Source organism: Phoca vitulina, unplaced genomic scaffold (genome assembly GCF_004348235.1).
Source record: "Phoca vitulina isolate PV1807 unplaced genomic scaffold, GSC_HSeal_1.0 scaffold9, whole genome shotgun sequence".
In the NCBI taxonomy this organism is placed as follows: Eukaryota; Metazoa; Chordata; class Mammalia; order Carnivora; family Phocidae; genus Phoca; species Phoca vitulina.
In genome coordinates this window covers 29,021,520-29,046,798 of record NW_022589712.1, presented here as the reverse complement: position 1 = coordinate 29,046,798, position 25,279 = coordinate 29,021,520, and the positions used below count along the sequence as shown (strand labels likewise).

The window sequence follows — 25,279 nt, the reverse complement described above, 5'->3', positions numbered from 1 at the left end:
GGAGCACTTTTCTAGAACCGCTGGGTCTCTAAGTTGTATTAGAGCCTTGGACCATGAACAGTCAGAATAAACTTGAAGGGTGGTCGCACTGAAAATACTCTTTTATCAAGGAAACAAAGTGGTTAAAGAATTTAAAAACTCTAGAAGCCCATGTATGTTCTCTATGGGGTAATGAGAAAAATCTATGGATTTTCTATTAGGTAGTAGGGGAAGCATGATTTTTCAGAGGTCCAGAAGACTAAAGCAATTAAAACAACAACAACCCCAAAAGACCAGAAGAAAAGGTCTCTGTTCGAAACAGTTTTCTGTCCATTAACTCTAATCTGAATTGAAATTTTTGTTTGTAAAATTCTTATGTGATATATTTCTGTGCAGAACTGATAATGCTATCAAGAACCACTGGAATTCTACAATGCGTCGGAAGGTCGAGCAGGAAGGTTATCTGCAGGAGTCTTCTAAAGCCAGCCCACCAACAGTGGCCACCAGTTTCCAGAAGAACAGCCATTTGATGGGTTTTGCTCATGCTCCACCTTCAGCTCATCTCCCGCCAGCTGGCCAGCCCTCAGTGAATAATGACTATTCCTATTACCACATTTCTGAAGCACAAAATGTAAGTCATTTCTGAGAATTTAGTTTACTGAGAGAGATGGTGATTTTAGCTCCAGGTAGAAGTAATAATACCTCACACTTTTATACTTTTCAGAGAACTTCCATAAACATGATCCCCTTTGATCCCCACCTACAGCCTTTGAGGTAGATAGGGGGAGGTGTTGTTATCAGGGGGCACATCCCCAGAAGCCAGGAGGTTAAGTGATCTGCAAAGAGTTGCACAGCCCACAGTGAAGACTAGAGTCCAGGTTGTTGGATTTTAAGTGCTTCAGATCAGATTAGCTTTTGAATGTAAATTTACTTAATAAGATCTTGCTGAAGCAGAAGGGGGGAATGAAGATGTATTTTGGAGCTGTTGTGTTCCTCTTCCAAAATGAAAAATGAATGTAATATTAAACTTAAAGAGGAGATTGTTTGACACTGCAATTCAACAAGTTTGATTCTGTAAATTTGATTCTGGTAGTGATCTAGCAGAAATGTCTTAACGTATTCCTTCCGGGCATGTTTACCTCCTTACTCTGGGTCAGGAGCAGGTTTGTGACACCATTTTCCGATGTCTTCTTTCATCCTCCTTTGGATCAGTGTGATTCCTTCCTAATTGCCAGATATTTCTATTCAGGGAAAAAAATTTCCATAATGGCTGGGAAAAGAAAAATAAGGAGAATAAAGACAAGATCAATAAACTTTAATCTTACAACTAACAATAACAGATGGTGAAACTTAGCCAAGAATGTGGAGCTCATATGCAAATTATATTCAAAATATATTGCTAAATAATTTTTACTCTTCTCTATCTGTTCCATTCATTTGACTACAGACTTTCCAGAAAAGTCTCAGGTGAATGAACTATCATAGGTAGTTCTGGGCTCTTTACTAAAACTCATGATTATTCCAAGAAAAATATTTCTATTATAAACAGCTAGAGCCATCAGTTTTTCCCATTATGACTTCTTTCATACATTCATGAATGCTTTTTAGGTTATATTTTTCATTGTGTTTTTCTCTAATTAAAGAATACTTCTCATCAAGATCAATAAGCACTTTAAATCTCTTTATGTTGCTTAAACTGCTTATTTAGCCATTTTTAAAGGCCTGGCTAAGATTTCAAATTAGAGGGTGTTTTTTTTTTTCTTCTCTGTGCGTGTGTGAACTTTATCAGTAGAGTTTTGTTTTGTTTTGTTTTTCCTCAGTCCTAGAGCAAAACCTCAGGAAGCCAAGTGCCCTAAAGCCTATGTGACCATGAATGACATGGCCTTTGTTTGTCTGCCTTTTTGATCTAGGTCTCCAGTCATGTCCCATATCCTGTAGCGTTACATGTAAATATAGTCAATGTCCCTCAGCCTGCTGCTGCAGCCATTCAGGTAAGATCATTTGAAGACCATTTCATAAAGAAACTCATTGGCTGTTCAGAGCAAACTTTTTTAAGACATGCTTTATTTATCTAAACACTTATTTTCACTTGCCCAACTGAAGTAAAAAAAAAAAAAAAAAAAAGGAATAGTGGAGAGGTGGGTGGAGTTCTGGCCAGCAAGCTACCAATCTTCACTTCTGGAGCAAACTTGCTCAGGAATTCTCTGGTTCTCTGATGTTATCAGCTGAACCAGCACATCAGTGAGCGCCCACTCGAGCCTCAGATTTCGCATCGCCTCCCTTTTGTCTGGAATAACCCTCACAAAGCTTTGTACAATGGCAGGATTCAGTTGGTGTTGGTTTCACGCTGAGGCTCATGGGGCCCAATGGTCCTTCATGACTGGGGGCCACAGCCATTGTATCTGCAGCTTCCAATCAGGCCCTTGAATTTTTTTCTCCCTTAACTTTTAATTTCAGAGACACTATAATGATGAAGACCCTGAGAAAGAAAAGCGAATAAAGGAATTAGAATTGCTCCTCATGTCGACTGAGAATGAGCTCAAAGGACAGCAGGTGCTACCGGTAAGAAGAGAACCGTGTGCTTGAATGGGGGGACAGCAGCTTCACCCCAGTGCCCTCTGTCTCTTTTTCCTTCTCTTCTAACTGTTACACTAATCAAGACTATAGATCCATTAACAGTGTTGGAAGAGAAGTCGCTTGTGCTAAAATGCGATTGGATCCCAACATATATTGACCAAATTGAAAGTAGCCCTTTCATGTGGCAAAAGAAATGCAGAGTCCACTTGTGGTGGTCACCATCGATTTTCTTGTTTTCTCGGGACTGTTATCTATTCAAAGACTAACTAACAGATATAAATGAATGAAAATCTGCAATTTTTACAAAACTCTGTATCTCTCTTACCTATTCATTTGACGCTTTTTCTTTTTCTATTATTTTTCTTAACCTAGATTTCCATACTTTCATACCACTACTGAATTTTGACATCCTTTTTTGGTGGTTGAGCTGCAAACTGAAAAAGCAGCATGTACTTTGTAACCTATGTAGTTTTTTTTTTTTTTAAAGATTTTTATTTATTTATTTATTTGATAGAGACAGCGGGAGAGGGAATACGAGCAGGGGGAGCGGGAGAAGGAGAAGCAGGCTTCCCACCGAGCAGGGAGCCTGACACGGGGCTTGATCCCAAGACCCTGGGATCATGACCTGAGCTGAAGGCAGACGCTCAACGACTGAGCCACCCAGGCGCCCCAATGTAACCTATGTAGTTAAGCAACAAGGAGAATAAAAGAGATGTGATACCCAGTAGGAATTCTTAGGAGTGGATTCCTTTGGGGTTAAATAATAAGATAATTATGTGCATATGTTAGTTCGACCACTTTTTAACTTTAGTTCATGTTTTGCAATGTCCCCTGTTGCGTGGTCATGCTGAAAGGAGACTTCGGTTAATGTGCTCTTCTGCTTTCCTAACCACGTTGATTTGGCAGCCCTTCAGTGCATCAGTGCAATCGGTAACATTCAGAGGGGATAGAAGCAACAAGAACATATGCAGATAAACTCTAACTCTGGAGTCCCCTGGCCTTTCTGTAGGTTAGAAGGAGAATAGGACAATTCTTATTCGCAGCAACCATGTATGGCCTTTTGGAAGGTATGTTAAAGTAGATCTTGAAGCTAGTCCTGTGAGACTTGTACTTTGTGACACAGTCCCTCTGTTTGCAGTTTTAGCAAAATGATGACAGTGAGGGTACTCACGGAGGTGACAGACCGTAACACTATTAAAAAGCAGGGTCTTGCATCGATAAAAGGAAACATCTTGACAACTGTTTCATAGGCGCAAGTTTTGGATGATGCAACTACTTTTATCTTTCCTCCAACAGCATCTGATACCTTGTGCAACTTCATTGCTAAGTTCCTTCTCCCTTTCTTCTCCCCGCTCTTTCTTTATTCCCCCACCCCCCGCCTTAGACCCAGAACCACACGTGCGGCTATCCCGGGTGGCACAGCACCACCATCGCTGACCACACCAGACCTCATGGGGACAGTGCACCTGTTTCCTGTTTGGAAGAACACCACTCCACTCCATCTCTGCCTGTGGATCCTGGCTCCCTACCTGAAGAAAGCGCCTCTCCAGCAAGGTGCATGATCGTCCACCAAGGCACCATTCTGGATAATGTTAAGAACCTCTTAGAATTTGCAGAAACACTTCAATTTATAGATTCTGTAAGTAGAATTGTTAAGGCAAGTTAATGTTTTTGAAGGTGAATTAGAAAACCCATTTCTCAAATGATTGCCACTTTCTGTAGCAAATACCATGTTATTAGCATATGTTAATGTAAAAGTATGATTTTAGCCTTTGCATATATGTTTTTTCAGAGATCTGAATTCATAGACTACCCAGATAAAAGGTAGCTTTTCACGCATTTCCTTCAAAATGCATATTTTTTACAATAGTAAAGTTAATGACCTATAAGTAGATCCTGGGTTACGGAATGATGTTTGAGTTATTTTTAACTTATTTTACTTTGTTACTTCTTTGTGTTTCTTCAGAATTGTGCTTTGCTTTCGGATAGCACATTAAGAATTGGGTTTACTCAGAACTTAAAGCAGTCTTTCAATGTATTTGAAGTAGTAAGGAGTTCATTGGTGGTACATGGCTCTTGCCACAAAACATTGATTATTGATTACCAGCCCCATTTGGTTCACTAAGACAAACCATCTTTAGTGAAACAGATGTGAGTGCAGGACCTAAAAAGTAGATACTCGGTTCATTTCCTTTGTCGCTAAAAAGCATTTACTGCATATCCATCAAATGGGATGCACCTTGCCAAAATGTGCCATCTGGGACAGGTTTCCTTTTTGCTTTGGACTGCATGCAAATGAGAGAGTACCGGGGCTGGGAGCGGGGTTGGGGGGGGTGTCCCTGCGGCACATGTGCAGGACCAGCCTGCAGGCAGCACGGTGGACCTGCCACGCAGTGTACCAGAACAACTGTGAATCCTGAAGCTATTTCTCAAGAGGGCCAGGTGTTTTGTCCAGCGTCAGCGTCTCTTTCTCAGCGCTGTGTTTCAGGTGATGGCACACGGCACGCACACACCGTCTCAAAGTTCTGTGCCTCCCACATTGTTTCAGGATTCTTCAGCATGGTGTGATCTCAGCAGTTTTGAATTCTTTGAAGAAGCAGATTTTTCACCTAGCCTACATCATGCAGGCAAAGCCCTACAGCTTCAGCAAAGAGAGGGCAGTGTGACTAGACCTGCAGGAGAGCCTAGCACGAGGGTGCACAAACTCAAGTTGAATGAGGGTTCACTTGACCCACTCAAGCCCTTACCTCCTTCGAGGCACAGCACAATTCCACTGGTCATCCTACGAAAAAAGCGGGGCCAGGCAAGCCCCTTGGCCCCTGGAGACTCTAGCTCCTTCGTATTTGCTGACGTCAGCAGCTCAACTCCCAAGCGTTCCCCTGTCAAAAGCCTACCCTTCTCCCCTTCGCAGGTAGAGCACGATTTCTGCACAGCTATTACTAATTTTCAACAGCCACTCGAGCCTTAATAATCTAGAAACTAATCCTTTGGAACAAATGACTAATTACTGTTGCCCTCACTGATTTCGTTCCATCGTTGAATCTAGCTGTTGCTAAGTCATACTGCCTCCCAAAGTTTGAGCTGTCTATAGGCTGACTGATGATTTTGTCATAATTCTCTCTTTTCTTTTTGGTGATCTGAAACACTGTTAGTTGCATGGGATGTGCTTTTATTTCCTCCAACACTAGAGTTTTAACATTTCTATCCCTTCCTTTTCTCCCAACCCTTCCCTCTGCTTAAAAACTTTAGCAGATTTTTCCTGCCTGTTTGTTCACTTATTATTTTGTGATTCACTGACCCAGGGGAGGAGGGAACCAAACTATGTTTGGAGAGCATTTGGGTTGCAACCAGAAACTTAGAGGTTCTGATCCATCCTTAGGTGGAAAAGTTTTGGGAGAGCATAAGGAAATACTCAAGGAAAACAACTTATGTTTTAATTTTAATTTCTCAACATTGGCTTTTTTGAGTTATGCCATACTATTTTATCAACATGGTTTTTGCCATGAATATTCTCATTTCATAGAGTTTTTTTAAGGCATGGAAACTATAATTCTTGTCAAAGACTTGTATTCCTTAATTGCTAAACTAATTGAAGTTAATAGATAATTTGGCACTTTAAAACATTTTTCCAATTATGTGTCTGTTGAGTTTATTTTAAGGACAGCTTTAAGTATGAACAAATGAAGCACCCACCCAAAAAATTATCTTGTCATTTGCTTGTATCTTCCCAATTGTGTTCTGGAGAATATTAGTTCTGCAAGACTTTAGTAGTAGATGTTCCAGAAAAAAATCTAAGAATATAAGTTTGAGAAACACTAAGTCACAATTAAAATTGGTTTCTTTACTGCAGAACCTCTCCAGAGTTTTTAATACACTGATGCGCATTATGAATTTCCAGGAGATTATGATATGTATGTTTCCCAAACTTATTTTACCTTGAGACTTTCTGAGGAACACCTATTATTTCCCCAGAACAATGCATTCTGAGAAACACAGCTTATTATTCAAGAATTTTCCACATAATGCAAGCCTTCTATCATAATAGTCATAGATCATTAAAGAGAAAAAACAGCATGAAAGAAAAAAAATAATTATTTTCCAAAAAATCACTTTAAGGCTTATAATCTTAATAAAGAGTGCATGTCATTCTCTTTAATGGCAAACAGCATTTATTGAGAATATTTTCATAGGATGTTGCAAGTTCTTCAGCAGTGACCCTAGATTTTATTTCTTGGAAATTACACTCCAAATTGCACTCCAACTGAAATAAAACAATACCCTGTCCAACACTACGTGCTTGTTAACATCTTTATTATTTTACATAGTGGGTCAGTAAAACATACTTGCCTGTTATCGTGGTGTGATTTTTAAGTTGGGCTGAATAAGAATCACTGCTTAAGTAACTTTTTTTCTTTCTTCCCATATTTAGTTCTTAAACACTTCTGGTAACCATGAAAACTTAGACTTGGAAATGCCTTCTTTAACTTCCACACCTCTCAATGGTCACAAATTGACTGTTACAACACCATTTCATAGAGACCAGACTGTGAAAACTCAAAAGGAAAATACTATGTAAGTCCTTCGTTCAAGAATAAAACTATTTTTCCTTATTTACTTATATTTAATTAATGGAATATAGCCCCCAAATGTCTGACACATTTGATGTATCTAATCATGTATATTCTCACATTGACTGTATCTGTCCTAGGTATGTTAAAACTACCTAGGGGGGGCAAGTCAGTAGATAAACTAGATTACGTTTTGTAGTTCACTTCAAAATGTCCTATTTAGAAGGACTATGTAGGACCACATGCAGAGGTAGTCCTCATATAACTTTTCCATTCAGTTGATCTGTTTGCTCAGTAAGGCTTTTTCTTCTTCACTGAAGACAAGGTTTTCAACCTCCTTTCCTCTCTGATAATAAAATTCAGAATAACAATGGTATGGTTCTTTACTTAGTTCATATTTTTTAATCTTATGTTTCCTTTTTGAAATTTATCTATAGATAGGACTTCTTCTAAAATCCCCAGGAATAGCATATGATCAGAAGCCAAGGAGCGATTAACCAATGTTTATATTCAAAAAAGACTTACCCAATTCAAAGAAATGGCAGAGAACATCAATATGAATTATAAGAAACCTTTAAAAAATTATATCTTACAATTTCCAGTTACAATAAGTACATTTTAAAAGGTTAACCTATGTTTCCTCTTGTGGGCCTGTTTTAATGAATAGATCAAATTGATTTGTAAATGACAACAGATCTTTACAATGTTTATAGTCATTATAAAAACCTAGGAGCATTATATGTGTCTCCAGAACGATTAAAGAAAGATGAAAAATAGTTTAATGCTCTTAGGAGTATCATATTTTGAAGTATTTGGTAATATGGGATGTAAATATTACCTTTTTCTTAATAACACATATATGATTAATTCACATACCCAATTGCATATCAATAACAGAGCTTTTTCAGTACAAAAATATTGCATTTAATAGGTAGAGTGATGGAAAGGACAAATGTTCTTTCATACTGAACCAACACTTGTTTTCTTTTTAAAGTTTTAGAACTCCAGCTATCAAAAGGTCAATCCTAGAAAGCACTCCAAGAACTCCTACACCATTCAAACATGCCCTGGCAACTCAAGAAATTAAATATGGTCCTCTGAAGATGCTAGTAAGTTTGGACCAAGTTCCTGAGGTTAGCTGGTTGATTAGCACAGACAGAAATTGTCCTCTGATGCGAACATACCCACTCTTCCTTTCAGCCTCAGACACCATCTCATCTAGTAGAAGACCTACAGGATGTGATCAAGCAGGAGTCCGATGAACCTGGAATTGTTGCCGAGTTTCAAGAAAATGGACCACCTTTGCTGAAAAAGATCAAACAAGAGGTAAACACGAGATCCTTTGGAAGGAGTGAGATATGAATCCTGCTGCCTCTGTTCCTTGTGGGCAGCTTTACATGTCTGGCATCAGGACTAGTAACAACACCACTTTTCATACAAGATTTTCCTACAAGATGTGGCTGAGAGGTCCTGCCAGACCCTAGTAGGTGTGGGACCTTCCATTTGGGAGGCCAGGCCACCTCTGCCTGCTTCATGTTTGAACATGAAATGTGTTAGGGAGGAGACAGGAAAGAGAAGGAAGCTTTTCACTGTACTTTTTGTTTTTGTTTGTTTGTTTATAAACAGGCTCCGTGCCCTACATGGAGGCCAATGGGGGCCTTGAAACTCACGACCCGACCCTGAGATCAAGACCTGAGCTGAGATCAAGGGACGGATGCTCAATCGACTGAGCCACCCAGGCGCCTCTTTACTGTACATTTTTATCACTGATACACAAATGGATAGATAATCCATAAGATTTTTAATTTGCAGATGTCATGGAGAGTTGAAATTTAAATTAAAATAATAGTATTTAACTTATAGTATAAAAGAAAAAGACTCTAACTTGCAAGGATCAAAGTTTTAGCTTGGGGGGCGCCTGGGTGGCTCAGATGGTTAAGCATCTGCCTTCGGCTCAGGTCATGATCTCCAGGTCCTGGGATTGAGCCCCAAGTCGGGCTCCCTGCTCAGCAGGGAGTCTGCTTCTCCCTCTCCCTCTGCCTCTTCCCCTGCTTGTGCTCTTGCTGTCTCTTTCTCTCTCAAGTGAATAAATAAAATCTTAAAAAAAAAAATAAAAAGTTTCAGCTTGGGTGGCAAGAAGCATTTCCAACAGGTAGATACAGTGCCTCTGGAATTTTTTTCATATAAGGATAAATGTTTAAGAGGCTGACCAGAAATTTACTCATTGAGATATGATTGACAAAATTGTAAGATATTGAAAGTGTACCACATGATGATTTGATATACATATACATTGTGGAAGGATTCTCCCTCACTGAGTTAATGGACACATCCAACACCTCACATGTTGACCTTTTTAAAAATTTTTCTGTAAGAACATTTAAGTTCTGCTCTCTTAGCCAATTTCAATTATACAATAATTATAATATACAATATATACAATATATAATATATATACAATATACAATAAGTGTTACCAACTAAAGTCAACATATTATACATTAGATCCTCAGATATTACTCATCTTACAGAAATTTACTCTTAAGTGTCAACGTTCCATGGGAAGTTCTAGTTCTAGAAACAACGAAGCACTTCCTGTTTGCTTTTAGGTGGAATCTCCAACGGATAAAGCAGGAAACTTCTTCTGCTCCAGCCACTGGGAAGGAGAGAGTCTGAACACCCAGCTGTTCCCCCAGGCATCGCCCGTGACAGACGTGCCAGTAAGTGCATGCCCATGTTAGGAGCTGTTGGTGCCACCCAGAATTCTCTGCGTGGCATGTGAGGCTCCTGTGGTTTTAGCACTATTTAATGCATCATATTTCTAAATATTCTCCGTTGCATGACTATTTCCTTATGATTATTAATGTTGAATATAGAAATTTTGTTTATGGATTGGAAATAGATTCTTTTCCATGCAGATTTTTTCATTATTTATTTTCTTACGATTTGAGAGTCCCTGCCACTTAAAAAATCTGCTGCATGAAAATACATATTTTCATGAAAGCAGAACATTAATTCTACATTTTCTTTTAATTTGTTTGTCTTCTAAAAGTAGTATTTCCTCCTTGTTACAGTGCCTCCTGTTTGGATTTATGCAGCATCTAGAATGATGCCCGTCCATGTCTATAGCAGATGCCCTTTATTGTTCTTATTACTGTATTACTTTGCTTGCCACCATTTTTTAAAATAAACTTTATTTTTTAGAGCAGTTTTGGGTTCACAGCAAAGCTGAGTAGAAGGTACAGAGATTTTCCACACCCTGCCCCCGCACCTCCCCATTGTCAACATTCCCCACTAGAGTGGTACCTTTGTAACAATTGATGAACCAACATCGCTGACACTTCATCACCCGAAGTCCATGGTCTATATTAGGGTTCACTGTTGGTGCTGTACATTCTATGGGTTTGGACAAATTTATGACATGTATCCACCATTAGAATATGATGCACAGTAGTTTCACTGTCCTAAAAATTCTGTGTGGTCCACTTATTCATCCCTCTACCACCAACCCCTAACCCCACCAATCCCTGGCAACCACTGATCTTTTTACTGTCTCTGTAGTTTTGCTTTTTCCAAGACTTCATATAGTTAAAATCATATGCTGTGTAGCCTTTTCAGACTGGCTTCTTTCACTTAGGAATATGTACTTATGTTTCCTCCATGTCTTGTCATGGCTTGATCGCTCATTTCTTTTTAGCACTCAGTTACCGCTATTTTTAAAGTTTGTAATTTGTGAATGGTTGTCCTTTATGGAGACTCAGAGCTAATAACAATTGTGAATATTTATTCAGTATGTACTAAGGGGTAAGTACAATTCTAAGAGCTTTAGATGCAACACCTCATTGAATCCTCACAACAGCCTTGCAAAGTTGGTAACACTATCATTGCCATTATACCAACTGGGAAACAGGCACAGGGAGGCTTACTTACTGGCTTAAGATTATATAGCTAATAAGTGGTGGTTCTGGATTAGAACTCAGAAAGTCTAGTTCTAAATTTCCATGCTTTTAACCATTATACTATACTGCCATTAATTTGTAGCTCTAAAATATTTTGGTACCAATATACAAAATAAATAGTTCTCTAACTAGAGCTAAGTAAATCTTTCATTTTTATTTTTTAAAAAAGATTTATTTCTTTATTTTAGAGAGAGAGAGACAGAGCACGAGCAGGAGGAGGGGCAGAGGGAGAGGGAGAGAGAGAGAGAGAATCCCAAGCAGACTCCCCACAGAGTTCAGAGCCCAATGTGGGGCTTGATCTCATGACCCTGAGATCGTGACCCTGAGATCATGACCTGAGCCAAAATCAAGATTCAGATGCTTAATCAACTGAGCCACCCAGGTGCCCCAGTCTTTCATTTTTAAAGGCATGGATTTACCAATCCCTTTAGCAGATGTTTTTTTGAGTGCCCACCTCCTGCCTAGAACCATGTCAGACCCCAAAGCTTTCTGTTTTAGTGGTGTTTGCCACAGTGGGATTAGGGCTGGGGCATAGCTAAGCTCAGTGAGAAGAAAATTTCTGGCAGATTCCTGCATTTGTTCCTGCTCATGTGTATCCCTTCATAATAATCTCCTCTCTGCGGTGTCAGAATTATGTCAGCTCTCATATTCTGCAGACTCATTTAAATTTCAAATTGTTCTTTCCCTTTAGAATATCCTTACAAGTTCCGTTTTAATGACGCCAGTATCAGAAGATGAAGACAATGTTCTCAAAGCATTTACAGTACCTAAAAACAGGTCCCTGGCAAGTCCCTTGCAGGTAATTACTATTCCAACTTTGGTGTCTTAAAAGCCATTCACTGAAATACTGTCATCTGGAGGGTTTTTTGGGGTTGTTGTTTTTTTTTTACGACTTTAGTTATAGAGGAGTGATGCTTTTTAACAACTCTTGATGTCTAAAAATCTCCTAACGTTCCTTATTGCCACTCACATGAGACACAGCACAAGTTTTTATTAGAGCAGGTTTTCAAAGCCTGATGAAGTGAAACATTTCTTACTGTGACTGAGGGCAAGATCATGGTGTATACGTGTCAATATCTCCCTCTCCTGCTCTTACACATTTCATAAAAAGTTTATTGGTATAGTTCTTTTTTTGTTTCAAAATTCTTACTTTTTACGTTTAATTAATAAGCCATCAAAACTCAGGCACTGTTTGGATTTTAAATGAAGTTTGAAATTAGCTAGTTGGAAAATGATTACAATCTATTTGACTATCAGAATAAGAAAGTCAGCTGCCAGGGTTGCGTGGCTAAGCCATAGTTGACCATCTGCTGCTGGGTTTTAATATCAAAAGAGATTCCCCTTATAACTCTGAAGTAGTGTATGTTGATGAAATACAGTAAATTCCAAATTAATCCCAAGCCAAATATAAATAAGAATGCAGATGTACTCCCCTAAAGTATTTAAAGCAGTTCTCAACATTACGTAGCCCAGTACCTAGCCACCGGCAGAGCCCTCCCCTCCATCCCTCTGAGCTACACTGAGGGAAACTTCATAAACCCCAGAGCATATAGAGAACCTGGAGTCCGAAGTGGAAAGTGCTATTTGTACTATGAGTTAGAGGTTGGCGTGCTTTGAGAACTTTTTTTTTTTCTCTCTCTCTCTTAAGGGCTTCCCCATCATTGTGGTAGGCTTTCTCCCCACAAATTGTGAGAATCTTAAAACTTCCCCTTTTTAAGTATTTGTGATATTTAGTATTATTTTTTAAGTAACACAAATACAGCTAGAAGGGCTGTAGGCACATTTTGTTTCTTAATCAGATTGCTTTCCTATGGCCTCTATCTGATTCAACAGTTTTGGTGAGAGATTGACGGTTGACTGGAGTGTAGGACACGGAAGAGGGAAAGTCAGTGCTTGTGGCGGCGGGCGGGGGGGGGGGGGGGGGGGGCTGGTTCTGGAGTGTTCCTGAGTCAGTCAGGCCTGGGTAGTCAGGCCTGGGTATCACCAAGAATTGGGACAGGAAGAAGAGAACAAACTCCATCGAGGCAGAAGGGGGACACAGAAAGCAGGCTAGAAGGATGTCAAGGCAAAGGTCAGCTCTTTCAAAGTTTTACCTACACTGATCCTGGCTCCAGAAGGGCAATGCATTCTGTTTCTCTTTCCCTCTTTCTTCCTAAATACTTGGCCCTTGGTTTCCAGAGCCTAGAATTTGACCATTGCTGTTAGTACAGTAAGCTAGAGTAAATCTTACATATATTTTATAACCTAGTCTGGGATTCAACCTATATTTACAGTAGTATAGAAAAAGGGCATTCTGAATTTCAAAGAGTAAACATGTAAGTATATTTGAGGACAGTTTTCATGATGTAAGTAATTATCATTACATAAGTTGAAAACCCCTGGTTACTACTTTCCTAAAATTGAATCCTAAAAGCTTTTGGCCTAACTGAATAGTGTTTGGCCAAAACCATTAGAGCTGAACATGGTACTGATATAAAATATATGTTATATAAAATTGGCAAGTGGTATACAATGGAATATTATTCAGCCATCAAAAAATGAAATTTTGCCATTTACAACGACGTGGATAGAACTAGAGGGTATTATGCTAAGCGAAATAAGTCAATCAGAAAAAGGCAAGTATCATATGATCTCACTGATATGAGGAATTTGAGAAACAAGACAGAGGATCATAGGGGATGGGAGGGGAAAATGAAACAAGATGAAACCAGAGAGGGAGACAAACCATAAGAGACTCTTAATCTCAGGAAGCAAACTGAGGGTTGCTGGAGTGGAGGGGGGTGGGAGGGATGGGGTGGCTGGGTGATGGACATTGGGGAGGGTATGTGCTATGGTGAGTGCTATGAATTGTGTAAGACTGATGACTCACAGACCTGTAACCCTGAAACAAATAATACATTATATGTTAATAAAAAAAATTTTTTTAAAAATTGGCAGGTTGTCAGTACTATAAAAAAGTAAGTTGTCAGATTTTTTTATCTTACATGCTGTTGTATTTTTTTAAAAAAATGATCAGTATGGAACTTAATTGTTGATGTATTTATATATTATTTAATGAAAATATTAGTTATCTTTGAGACTCAAAATTAAGTAGTGACCTGTTCTATTAATCTATATTTTCTACCATATAAAGGAGTCATATTTGGCACTCTACAGATTCTAATATCTGTATATTGGGATTAAGCCATTCACATACATCATGTGGTGAAGGCAGTATTTGTCAATTCCACTAAATGAAGTAATTGAGATCCAGAAGTTAATTTTAAAGTCAATGCTTCTATCTGTACTATATGATTTACTGATTTATACTGCTTAAATATATCTTAATAACCTGCTATAATAGATAACTAATTCATTTTAAGAAATACTCATTAAATGAATGAATAGTACACACCAAGTATTTCCATTGTTTTGTGTCATGGAGCTCTAGCTTCTGATACCATAAAAATATGCGATTTCTAAAATGTTTTAAACTTCTGTTGATAAATATTGGAAAATTCATCAAATGAATCTCAGTATTTAAATGTATATTGTTTATATTTCATACAGTCCTGATTCAACAATATTTACATAAGTTTTTATGCAATTTGGTAATTTTGTTTGGTTAGGACATAATACTTTATCATATATTTCCATTGATAATTCAATTTGACCTAATTAGACAGATTGCTCATGAATAGTATTATTGAACAAATGTATTTCTTACATGATCTGGCTTTTCAGCTTGAGAGTACTTTATATAACCTGTAGCTTTTGTACTTTGTGCTTATAATAAATCAAATATTGAATGGGATTTTAGCCAAATAGTCTAGATATTTTTATCATAGTGCTTTTAATTAAAACAACTAAATGTGATTCCTAAAATATTTTAAAATTTTGATACTTCTAAAATGTAAGATATCTGCCACATGTATAGGGCAATTGAGTGTCTATCCACCCAGTAGTCTAGATAACTTAGGTACAAGAACAGTCTATTGAAGACCACAGTAATTCTGTGTTCTGTCATTTCAGTTTTAATCATCCCTGGATTAATTATGGCAATAACACATTAGGCAGAGCAATTACTGTTTTTGAGGCCAAAATACTGGACCCTTATGGTTCTAGCTTCTAATGTACATAGTAATGCACGTGCTTATACATAAATATGTATAAATTACATTTGATATTCTAAAACTAGAAATGCAAGAAGCTATGAGTTTAACATTTTATTATGACAAATTTCATACATACATGGAATTATAGAAAATATTCTGATTTAGATTTAACAATTATTAACATTTTGCCATATTTACTTCATCTATTTTTTATGAAGCATGTTAAAATTCCAGACAATATGATGTTTATTCATTTATGTACTTCCAGATGTATCTCTAAAACTAAAGATGTTTTTCTATATGACCTAATACTGTCATCACACATTGTTATTTACAATAATTCCTTAATATTCTAATTCTCAGGCTGTATTTAAGTTTCCCCATTAATCCAAAAAAGAATCTTTTTTATTTTTCTGATCAGAAATGAAACAGTTTCACACAGTGCATTTTGTTGTTAAGTCTTTTAAATCTCTTTTAATCTCTAGACCAATGTTGTCCAATAGAACTCCTGTAGTGATGGAAAGGCTACTGTCCCATGTGATAACCACTAGTCATATGTGGCCAGAGCTCTTGAAATGTGGCTAGTGCCACTGAGGAACAGAATTTTCAGTTTCATTGAATTTACATTGGTTTCACTTAATAGTCATATTTCCTTCCTCTCTTCCTGGAATTAACCATTTCCCCAAAGAGCTCTGATCCTTTCAGTGGGAAACGGTATGTAGAGACCAAAATCAGGGTGCTAAGTATGTCCGTGTGTTCTGTGGGTTGTCATTGGGAACCAATGAATTTTAACAACTCAGAACTCTGAGTTACAGCCTGTAAACTGTAATGCTTACATAGAGGCTATATTATCCATTAGGCACAAATAATGTTCTATTTGTTTTTAAAATTATTTATGCTCAGTCTTCTTCCAAAAAGAATTTGTGGCAGCCGCACAATCTTATAATTGTTGGATTTCTTTTTCCTTTTTAAAGGTGCTTTAATTTTACATTGTACCAGTAAACAGGGACTCATAATAAAAATGTTCTGAGACATTTTTGATATTTGTGTCTTTCATGCAGCTCAGAATATGTGAGATTTTCACGTTGGACAATTGTACCATTTTTTCCCACATTGTGTGGGGGTAACGGATGGAGTCTAGAAAATGATAAAATTATCTAATTTGGGGAAATAAAATTCAGCTTAGAAAGCTTGCAGTTTGGGACAGGAAAGAGATTCATGGTGGAACACTATTCAAAAGTTACCCTGAAATAGCCTGAGGCAGACACACACACACGCACACGCACACGCACATGCAAAACTCCCTCCTCAGCATGGAGAAAAGAGCTGCCTGTTTTCTTCAATATGCTTTCAATTTGCTTTACATTTTGAAATAAATATATTATGCTAATAAATATTTCTTGAGGTAGACATTTTCATTGGTAGATCTGAAACTGTACTTGTTATAAGCCTTCTGAACTTCTGTATTTTTCTCTTAAATTATAATTTCCTTTTATTCCTATTTAAAACCCAAGTGTAAAAGATGTGTTCATATGCTTTTTTACTCACTCACTTTCCTCTTTTTTGTAACCACAGAATGACAGCCTTAAATTTTAATTTCCTGACTTGGCTTGTCATGGCCTTACTTTTGTAAAACAGTGAATTCAATTTAAGTGAATTTCTCAGGCCATTATTATTTAAACACATTTGCACAGCATTGAGGAATCTTAAAATATTTTTGCAAGCAGATGAGACTCGCTTTTTCAGTTCCATATGTTTTTGATTGCTCCTATCTTTACATGAATTGTTAATGAATTTTTTAAAAAGTAGGGCAAACCTTTTTTGTATGATAGGCATTGCTAAAGAGCAAAATAAACTAGCACGCAGATAACAGGAACCTGGTTCTAGTCTAGACTCCACCATTTTCTGATTGCATGATCCTAACTCATTAACCTCTTCAGACCAAAATGCCCCCATCTATAAATTGAGGACTATAGTATGTCCTCCACTCATCAGATAAGGTTGGTAGGAAGATGAAATGGAGATAACATTGCTTTCAAAATGGCAGCCCAGTTGCCCATGGACATTGGTGGTCTCTGTTATTAGGCAAAGGCTATACACAGTCTCTGTCAGAAAGACAGGCAAGGAGGGCTCCCGTACGGCCAGGGCTTCTTGCCCTGTGGCGTACTATTTCCTCTAGCAAGCTCTTTCTCATTCCCTGTTCCACTCTTGCAGAACTGTGTCAGTGGGTCACCCAAAGAGACAGCTGACTCAACTCATTCCTGAAATAAAGGTAGTCTTTAGACACACACACCAAAGAGTGTGGTGTGATGGACATGAAATAACTGATTGACTGGTTTTCTCTATTTTTCTGCTGCTTGTGTTGGCGTGTCAACAGACATGGAAGACAGTCTGTCTACGTGTGACATAGGTTTTTCCAGGCATTTCTTAATGTAGTATGCTGTTGTTGACCTGCTCCCTTGGATACCTCTGTACTCATCTGGTTCTCCCTTGGGTCACTTTTTTCCACTTGCCCCAGCAAGAATTCACATAGCCATTGGCAGTTACATTTCAGCGACCCGCTTTCAATATATGTTCTAAATCAAGCAAGTTGGCCATATACAGCTTTTGGGTTGAACTAGGAAAGGCCGAATGAGGGGTGGGGGAAGGATATCAAGCTCAGATTCAGAGTGCCCTGCCCCAGACATAACAAGATACAGATTTTTGTTTGGTTCGCCGTGGTAAACACTATGATGCTCGGGCCAGCAAAGATAGAATTGCTTTGGAGCAATTTGGCACTTGTCTTAATCTTAATAGTCTGAACTAATATGTGACACCCTAGTCTATGTGATATAAACTGTTTGTAAAGTCTAAAAACATGTAAGAGAGAGACCCCTGGAGACATCTAGGACAAACTCCAAACTGGGGAAAAGTCTAGCCACATAAGCAACAGTTAACTTAGGCTTGGGTGGGGTGGAGGCTGGTGGATGGGGTGACTTCCAATCACTGTCTGGACCTTTAATTCCCTAACTTTTAAGGCTATTTTCTATGAGAAGTTAAAAACCCTGAAGTTGGGGTCATTTCACTGTTTTGTGCAGACATAGGGAGGCATTCACGCATGAGAGAAGTTGGCTATTAACCTTACCTTAATGACATTTCATCTCCAGTCCATCCCTGACTTTCAATTCAACAGCTTCCAAGGATTTTACATTATCTCTTATAATTGATACATCTTTAAAAGATGCCCTTTGGGAAAGGAATTCTGACTTTTAGAATTTTAGTCCACAGTAAGTATTTTCTTCAGATGGGTTAAATAGAATAATCAGATAATTCTTATTCTTACTCATTAGGACACCTGTTTATTATTTAAAAAAAAAACAGAACGAAAGAAAAATACAGTACCATCTCATGAGTTGCTTTGGTTTTACAAAATCATTTTTTTATGACTGATGCAAATTTTTTTTATTAGGGCTACGAATTGGAAACCTTGCCAAGGTTTTTGACATCAGCTATTGTGTGAAGCTGCAGTATGAATATAATAATGATAGCAGTTGTTCAGCATGATGAAAAAACTATATTCTAAAGGAAAACGTGAAGATAATCTAATTCTGACAGAAAACCACCTGTGGACGTGGTGGTCTTGTCTCATTTTATTTCTTCTGTTTTCCACAAAGGATCAAGTATTTATTTAAAGTGCCTTAGCAGGATATCCCAGTTAAAGCTTTGACAGTCTGTTTACAGTTCACTTCTGCCCCGGGGGCAATTAAAGGCACATCACAGGATAAACAAGGTGACTCTCAGGATAGAGGAGGAGGATGTGCCGTAGGATTATTAATGTTGAAATGACTTAGCGTTCGAGTGACAGATCTGCATTAGCACAAGAATTCATGTGCAGAAATCCATAATTCTTATCAATTCTTTAGTGTAAATGAAACTAAAATTTAAGAAGGAATAAGGAGGCACAAAGATATATATGACAGTATTAAAAAATATTCTTCTAGCACGAAGACATTTAATCCCCCTTTGTCAAAACTCTTCTGTCTGCCTGAAAAGTTGGCCAAGGGCCCCAGGGCTTCAAGGTAAGGAGAGAGAAGGAACTAGCAAAAGAGGAGGCGACTGTCATTTCAGCTGTTGGACCTGAGCACTTCTTCTCTTACCTGAGTACTTGACCCTCTGCTCTTCCTTAACTCTCACCCTGTCGGTCTGTGTCTGCCCTGACCAGTTTTTCATTCATTGTTGCGAGAAGTACTCACACCTGCAGAAAAGGAGCTGCCCGCTCATGCTGCCCACTGGCCTTTCTGTTCTACACACAGTGCCTACTGGGTCCTGGCGTTTGTCTGCACTGGGAGATTCAGGTGTTCCAACCCAGGCTCTGAGCTACAGGGCTTATATGCCCTTGAGATGCTCCATTTTCTGGAATTCAATTTGTTTCTTGGAAAATTCTGTTTTGACTTAGGAAAAGCTGACTGTTTGAAAAGTTTCCTTAAAATACTAATTAAAAATATATGGTTTACCTTTTTTTATATTGATCTTGTTTTAAATATCCAGTCCTAGAGAAAGAGCCAAACATGAATAAAGTGGTGAGCCATGTGGGAGATCCAATAAGAACACAGTCAAATTTCAAGTTAAGAATAGACGAAATTGAGGGCCGCCTGGGTGGCTCAGTCTGTTAAGCGTCTGCCTTTGGCTCAGGTCATGATCCCAGGGTCCTGGGATCAAGCCCTGCATCGGGCTCCTTGCTCAGCGGGGAGCCTGCTTCTCCCTCTGCCTCTGCTGTTCCCCCCTGCTTGTGCTCTCTCGCTCTCTCTCTGTGAAATAAATAAATAAAATCTTAAAAAAAAAAAAGAATATACGAAATTGATAATACTCAGTATTCAATTCTCCTGAACAGATTCTGGGAATCCTGAATTAACTTAGGTACTGTATGGCCAAGAGTCAGAACCTGACTTTTACCAGGAGACATGGTAAAAGCAAGCAGGAGATTGTTTCCACATAGTATTTTAAGATACGTAATTTACACATTTAGAAAATTAAGTCTATATTTATTGAAGCACAGCTAAGTAGAAAAATTCCTTTTTTCAAATTTTTTAAATTTAAATTCAATTAATTAACATATAATATATTACTGGTTTCAGAGGTAGAGGTCAGTGATTCATCAGTCTTATATAATACCCATCATGTGCCCTCCTTAATGTCCATCACCCAGTTACCCCATCCCCCACTCCCCTCCCCTCCAGCAACCCTCAGTTTGTTTCCTGAGATTAAGAGTCTCTTGTGGTTTGTCTCGCTCTCTGCTTTCATCTTTTATTTTTTCCTCTCTTCCCCAATGTCTGTTTTGTCTCTTAAATTCCACCTCTGAGTGAGATCATATGATAATTGCCTTTCTCCGATTGACTTATTTCGCTTAGCATAATACCCTCTAGTTCCATCCACATCATTGCAAATGGCAAGATTTCATTTTTTTTTTGATGGTTGAGTAGTATTAAGTAGCAAAATTCTTAACTGGAGAAAATAGAAACATTCATCCCTGCTTCTCGCTTTTCTCTCCAACCTCACCTTCATTCCCCTTTCCCCTCCATCTGTATGTATTCTCTCAAAATAGGTATTTTGGGGTTTAGTGTGTATCTTTCTGTGATTTGGGATTTACATAGAAGATATTGGCACATGAAGGTATTTCCTTCTGCTGCCTCTTTAGTCGCTTGTTTTTTAAGATCTGCGCACTTGGTTCTGAGCGCTGCACAGTCCTTCGTGCAGACGTTGGCCATATTTCTCTCTTCACCCTCGAGTAATGACCGGTCACGCCGCTGCAGTGACAACAGATATGCCAACCCAGTCACTGAAACGGTAACACCAACGTTTACCTTTTTTAATCGGGCTTCGTGTGTCAGTTTGGAGTTTCAGTGCAGCACTGAACAATTTAGCAACAACATGTAAGCAACTAACTTAATCGAAATACGGAATTTATATGGACAGATAGACACCAGAGAAACATGTATATTTAATCTGCTTGCTTGAACCTGGAGAACCATCATTTATTCAGAACTATTTCAAAGAACTAAAAATCAACAAAATCAACCTGGTGATTTTGTTTAGGAAAAGATTAAATGTGACCCAGTGGCAGACGTCGGCCCCAAACAAATGTCTGTCATCTTTGTGATACACAGCTCCAGGAAAATATTATGATAATCCATCTTGCTATGTAGTATTTCAGGTTACGTGGTGAGCCTCTGAGCCTTCAGAGCAAACAAGTGTAAACTTAGACGATGTCCTTTGCATTAGTGGTGAGACAGCTTGGCAAATGGGGCAGAAGCCAGGAAATCCACTTTGTGTCCTGTGCAAGCTCCCAAGTTAGAAACATGGCACCATAGGCCTTCTGTCACTGATACTTTGTTCCAGCCACTAGGCTAGGAAACCCCATCACCATACAAACGCCATGTTCATTCAGAATGATTCCTCTTTGCTACAGAGCCTGATGACTTTGATTTCCGCCCCCCCCCGCCCCCCATCTAAACGCTTCTTCCTGCAATCCAAGACCTCGCTGGGCTGAGCCCACAATTTTCCACTGTTAAGGACACTAATGAAGTAGCATCCTACACTCTCGAGGGCCTGGACTCAGCCCAGCTTCACCACTTCTTAGCTGGACAACAGTGAGGATGTTGCCTGCACTCTCTCTTCCTTTACCGTTGGCGGGTCTGCAAAACAGGGGCACTGATCCGTCCCTGTGCCTCTGGTATTTTGTGTGGGGATTACGTGAGATGAAAGATGGAAAACACTCGGAAGCATGGCTGGCACATGGTGACACTTGCTGAATGTTGTCACCGAATCCACCAGATCTTCCTCTCTTGCAGTCCCTCCCAGAAGCAAGGTACAAACTGCAGCTTCCTGGTTCTTTTGTGCTATTTCTCTACCCAGGGTACATTCCTTCTTTCTCACCTGCCCATCTAAGTCCGCCTTTTCTTGCTCTTTCCCTGGCAATGTCTCTGTGCGCCATCCCCCCTTCACTGGGCACGGCCCCACGAACCTCCCATGCTGCCTGTTGTCCCCCCCACCTGGTTCCCACGTGTTCACTTTGTCCCCTACAGGACACTGGAGGCTCTAGAAAGCAGAGGCCTTTCTTGGCTTCTTCTTTTGTCCCATGGGAAAACTCCTCTTGGGTGTCCATAGCAGGAAGAGTTGTGCTTTGACTAAACCACTGGTTTAGTTTTGAGCTCACAGACCCCAAATCTGCTTGTGTTTCTGTGTCCGCCTTTGCGTTGACTGCTAGAGAGCTCAGAGACAGGCTTGAGGCTGACACTTAGTTGGCTCACTGTACTTCGTGACGAACGTTTTACATAAAAATATCACACCATCATCGTGTTATTTTTTCCATATTTCCCCATGACCCTGCCTCATCCACTGTTTAATCCCTGTTATCTTATATTTATTTTGTGAGCATCATAAATCCTTTCAGGAATGAAGTAGAGCAAAACAGTCCATATTTCAGTTGGAAGCAGTATGGAGGGAAGGTAGGGCCTCGGACTGTTCAGGAGACAAACCTGGGGTCAAAGCCACTCCACTCCTCACCCTTGGAGCGGCTTTGGGCAGGTTATGTCCACTCTCCGAGTCTCCATTTCCTGCCCGTTTGAAGAGAGAAGGAACCTCCCCCTCGGGGTGCTTGTGCTATGTCAGTGAGATCGTGACCGTGATGTGTCAAATGCTGGACCGGGATGTCGATGCGGCCTAGTAGATACTAGTTCATCTGCATCTTCCAGGGTGTCTTATCCTGGTGAACAGAGATTTCTAAATTAATTGATGCTTCATTGATAATACAAAATATATACTATGTTTAGGAGGTGTGAGTCGATTCCAGCACCTGTGGGAGCTTCTTCCCTCAGAGAACTGAAGCCCTCACCAGTTTGTATAATGAGGAAATGCCCAGAGGCATCTGGGAGGATTATGCCCATTCCCCATCTCCAACTTGGCAAAAATCACCCTAATGGACAAAAGGCACTCAAGGGCGAAGATGCAGCTGTAGCTTATGATCTTGGCTGAAGTGGGGTTTCCTCTCTCTTAGCGGTAAATGATTTCTGATCACTACTATCACTTCAGGACTCTGGAGTCCCCGGGGTGAGATTTTATCTGACAAAGGCTCCCTGGTGTCTACTTTTGCCGGCGGGAGGTCAGAATTCCCTGTGCTGGCCTTGCTGGGACTGGGAATCCTTCGGGGGATGAGGCATGGGTCCCCTGTCTAACCTTGCTGTTGGCCTCTTTTTCCCCATTAGCCTTGTGGCGGCGCCTGGGAAGCTGCATCCTGTGGAAAGACAGAAGATCAGATGACGGCTTCTGGTCAGGCTCGAAAATATGTGAATGCCTTCTCAACCCGGACTCTGGTCATGTGAGACATTTCTAGACAAGCATTATGGTTTTCAGAACACTTCAAGTTGACTTGGGATATATCATTCCTCTACATGAGACTTTTCATGAATGGGAGAAGAGCCTATTTTTGTTGTGGTACAACAGTTGAGAGCAGCACCAAGTGCATTTAGGTGGATGAAATCTTATGGGATTTCACCCAACTAAAAGGATTTTAAAAAAATAAATAAATAAATAACAGTCTTACCTAAATTATTAGGTAATGAATTGTAGTCAGTTGTTAATAATCTTAATGCAGATTTTTTTAAACATAAAATGATTTATCTGTAATTTAGAGGACCAACGGACCAGTATTTTTTCCTGTGATGAGGTTTTTTGAAATTTTACACACACAAAAAAAGGTACTCCAATATATCACTTTTCTCAATCACTAAACACGATGCATTACTGTAAATGTTGGCTTAATACCATGGGATCATTAATCAAGATCGTAAATGCTCATTTATGGTTAATAACATTGGAGGTACATTTATTGTACTAAACCATTTTATGAGTTTTTTTGTTAGCTTGCTTTAAAAATTATTACTGTATGAAATAGTTTTATAAAAAAATTATATTTTTATCAGTAATTTAATTTTGTAAATGCCAAATGAAAAAATGTGTTTTGCTGCTATGGTTTTAGCCTGTAGACATGCTGCTAGTATCAGAGGAGCAGTAGAGCTTTGGATGGAAAGAAAAGAAACTTGGTGTTAGGTAATTGACTATGCACTAGTATTTCAAACTTTTTTATTTTTTATATATATATATGTACTTTTTTTCCCCCCCTTTTGTAATACATTGGAAAACTTGTTTGGGAGATTTTGCATTTGTTGTTATTGTTTTTTATTTTTTTATTTTTTTATTTTCTTGTTATTGTTGGTTTATAAGAACATGCATTGCACTTCTTTTTTGGGAGATCTATGTTGTTGATGTCCTGTGTTTTGTTTTGAGTTCACTCTCACTATTCTTTAATTCAGGGGTTATGTGTTTGATCAGCGTCCCCCATGGTTTCTGAGTGTATGGGCTCAGAACTGCTGTACAGAGCCTGTGTTTGCCGCTGGAGTCAGGAGATTAGGGGTGCCTTAAGAATATTTGGTGCACGATGTCTGGCACTGAACTTGGAGATGACAGTGTATTTACTGCCTTGTAGAGAAATAAAGCTGTGTCCTTATTTTACTTACTTTTGTTGTCTCTCTTGTGATTGTGGATGATAGTCATGCTTTTAAGAAAATGGAGTGAATTCAAAACATTTTCTTGTGTTAATAATTTGTGCACCATCTGAACTTCATGTGAAGGAGCCACGAATCCTTACTTTAGAGAAAGAAGAACAAGAGAACCAAATTCAGTAGTTGACAACATAATCATGAGCAGAGGGACAACTGGGAGGAATCCTGCAGAATGTGTTAGGGTTCCAGCAGCATTTGAACTGGGATAACAGGTACTGATACCACGGATGAGGGCGGGGGGAGGAGGACCACAGGGTTGGTGCATGGAGAGGGAAAGTCATGGAAAGCAGGAGCCCTAGAGAGGAGCCATGACCTTTGGGGACCTCACAGGGAGAAAGCCAAGGGTAATGCCTGACTTCTTTACTTCCATCCCTCCCATCTCTGTCAAGGGTCCTCATTCACAGAACCAACTAGAAGCTAGAGGGCAAGGGAGCCCCTGGATGTAAGGCCAGTCAGCCTGTGAGGGCAGAGCCAGAGGACATTTATCTGTTGGGGCAAGAGTAGGG

The 25,279-nt window shown here is 39.2% G+C and overlaps 1 protein-coding gene across 2 annotated transcripts in view; it reads left to right on the top strand.

Annotated features, from left to right (window-relative positions):
- The window catches only part of MYB (MYB proto-oncogene, transcription factor), a 29,417-nt gene extending 5,677 nt beyond the window's left edge, over positions 1-23,740 (top strand). For both annotated transcript variants that reach the window (XM_032408306.1, XM_032408307.1), the window contains 10 exons: positions 376-610; positions 1,890-1,970; positions 2,437-2,541; positions 3,941-4,195; positions 6,986-7,128; positions 8,119-8,233; positions 8,325-8,450; positions 9,734-9,844; positions 11,775-11,882; positions 23,418-23,740. In XM_032408306.1, the coding sequence (XP_032264197.1) occupies positions 376-610; positions 1,890-1,970; positions 2,437-2,541; positions 3,941-4,195; positions 6,986-7,128; positions 8,119-8,233; positions 8,325-8,450; positions 9,734-9,844; positions 11,775-11,882; positions 23,418-23,534 (1,396 nt within the window). In that variant the 3' untranslated portion in view covers positions 23,535-23,740. The remainder of the gene's footprint in view (positions 1-375; positions 611-1,889; positions 1,971-2,436; positions 2,542-3,940; positions 4,196-6,985; positions 7,129-8,118; positions 8,234-8,324; positions 8,451-9,733; positions 9,845-11,774; positions 11,883-23,417) is intronic.
- The last annotated feature ends 1,539 nt before the right edge of the window (positions 23,741-25,279 follow it).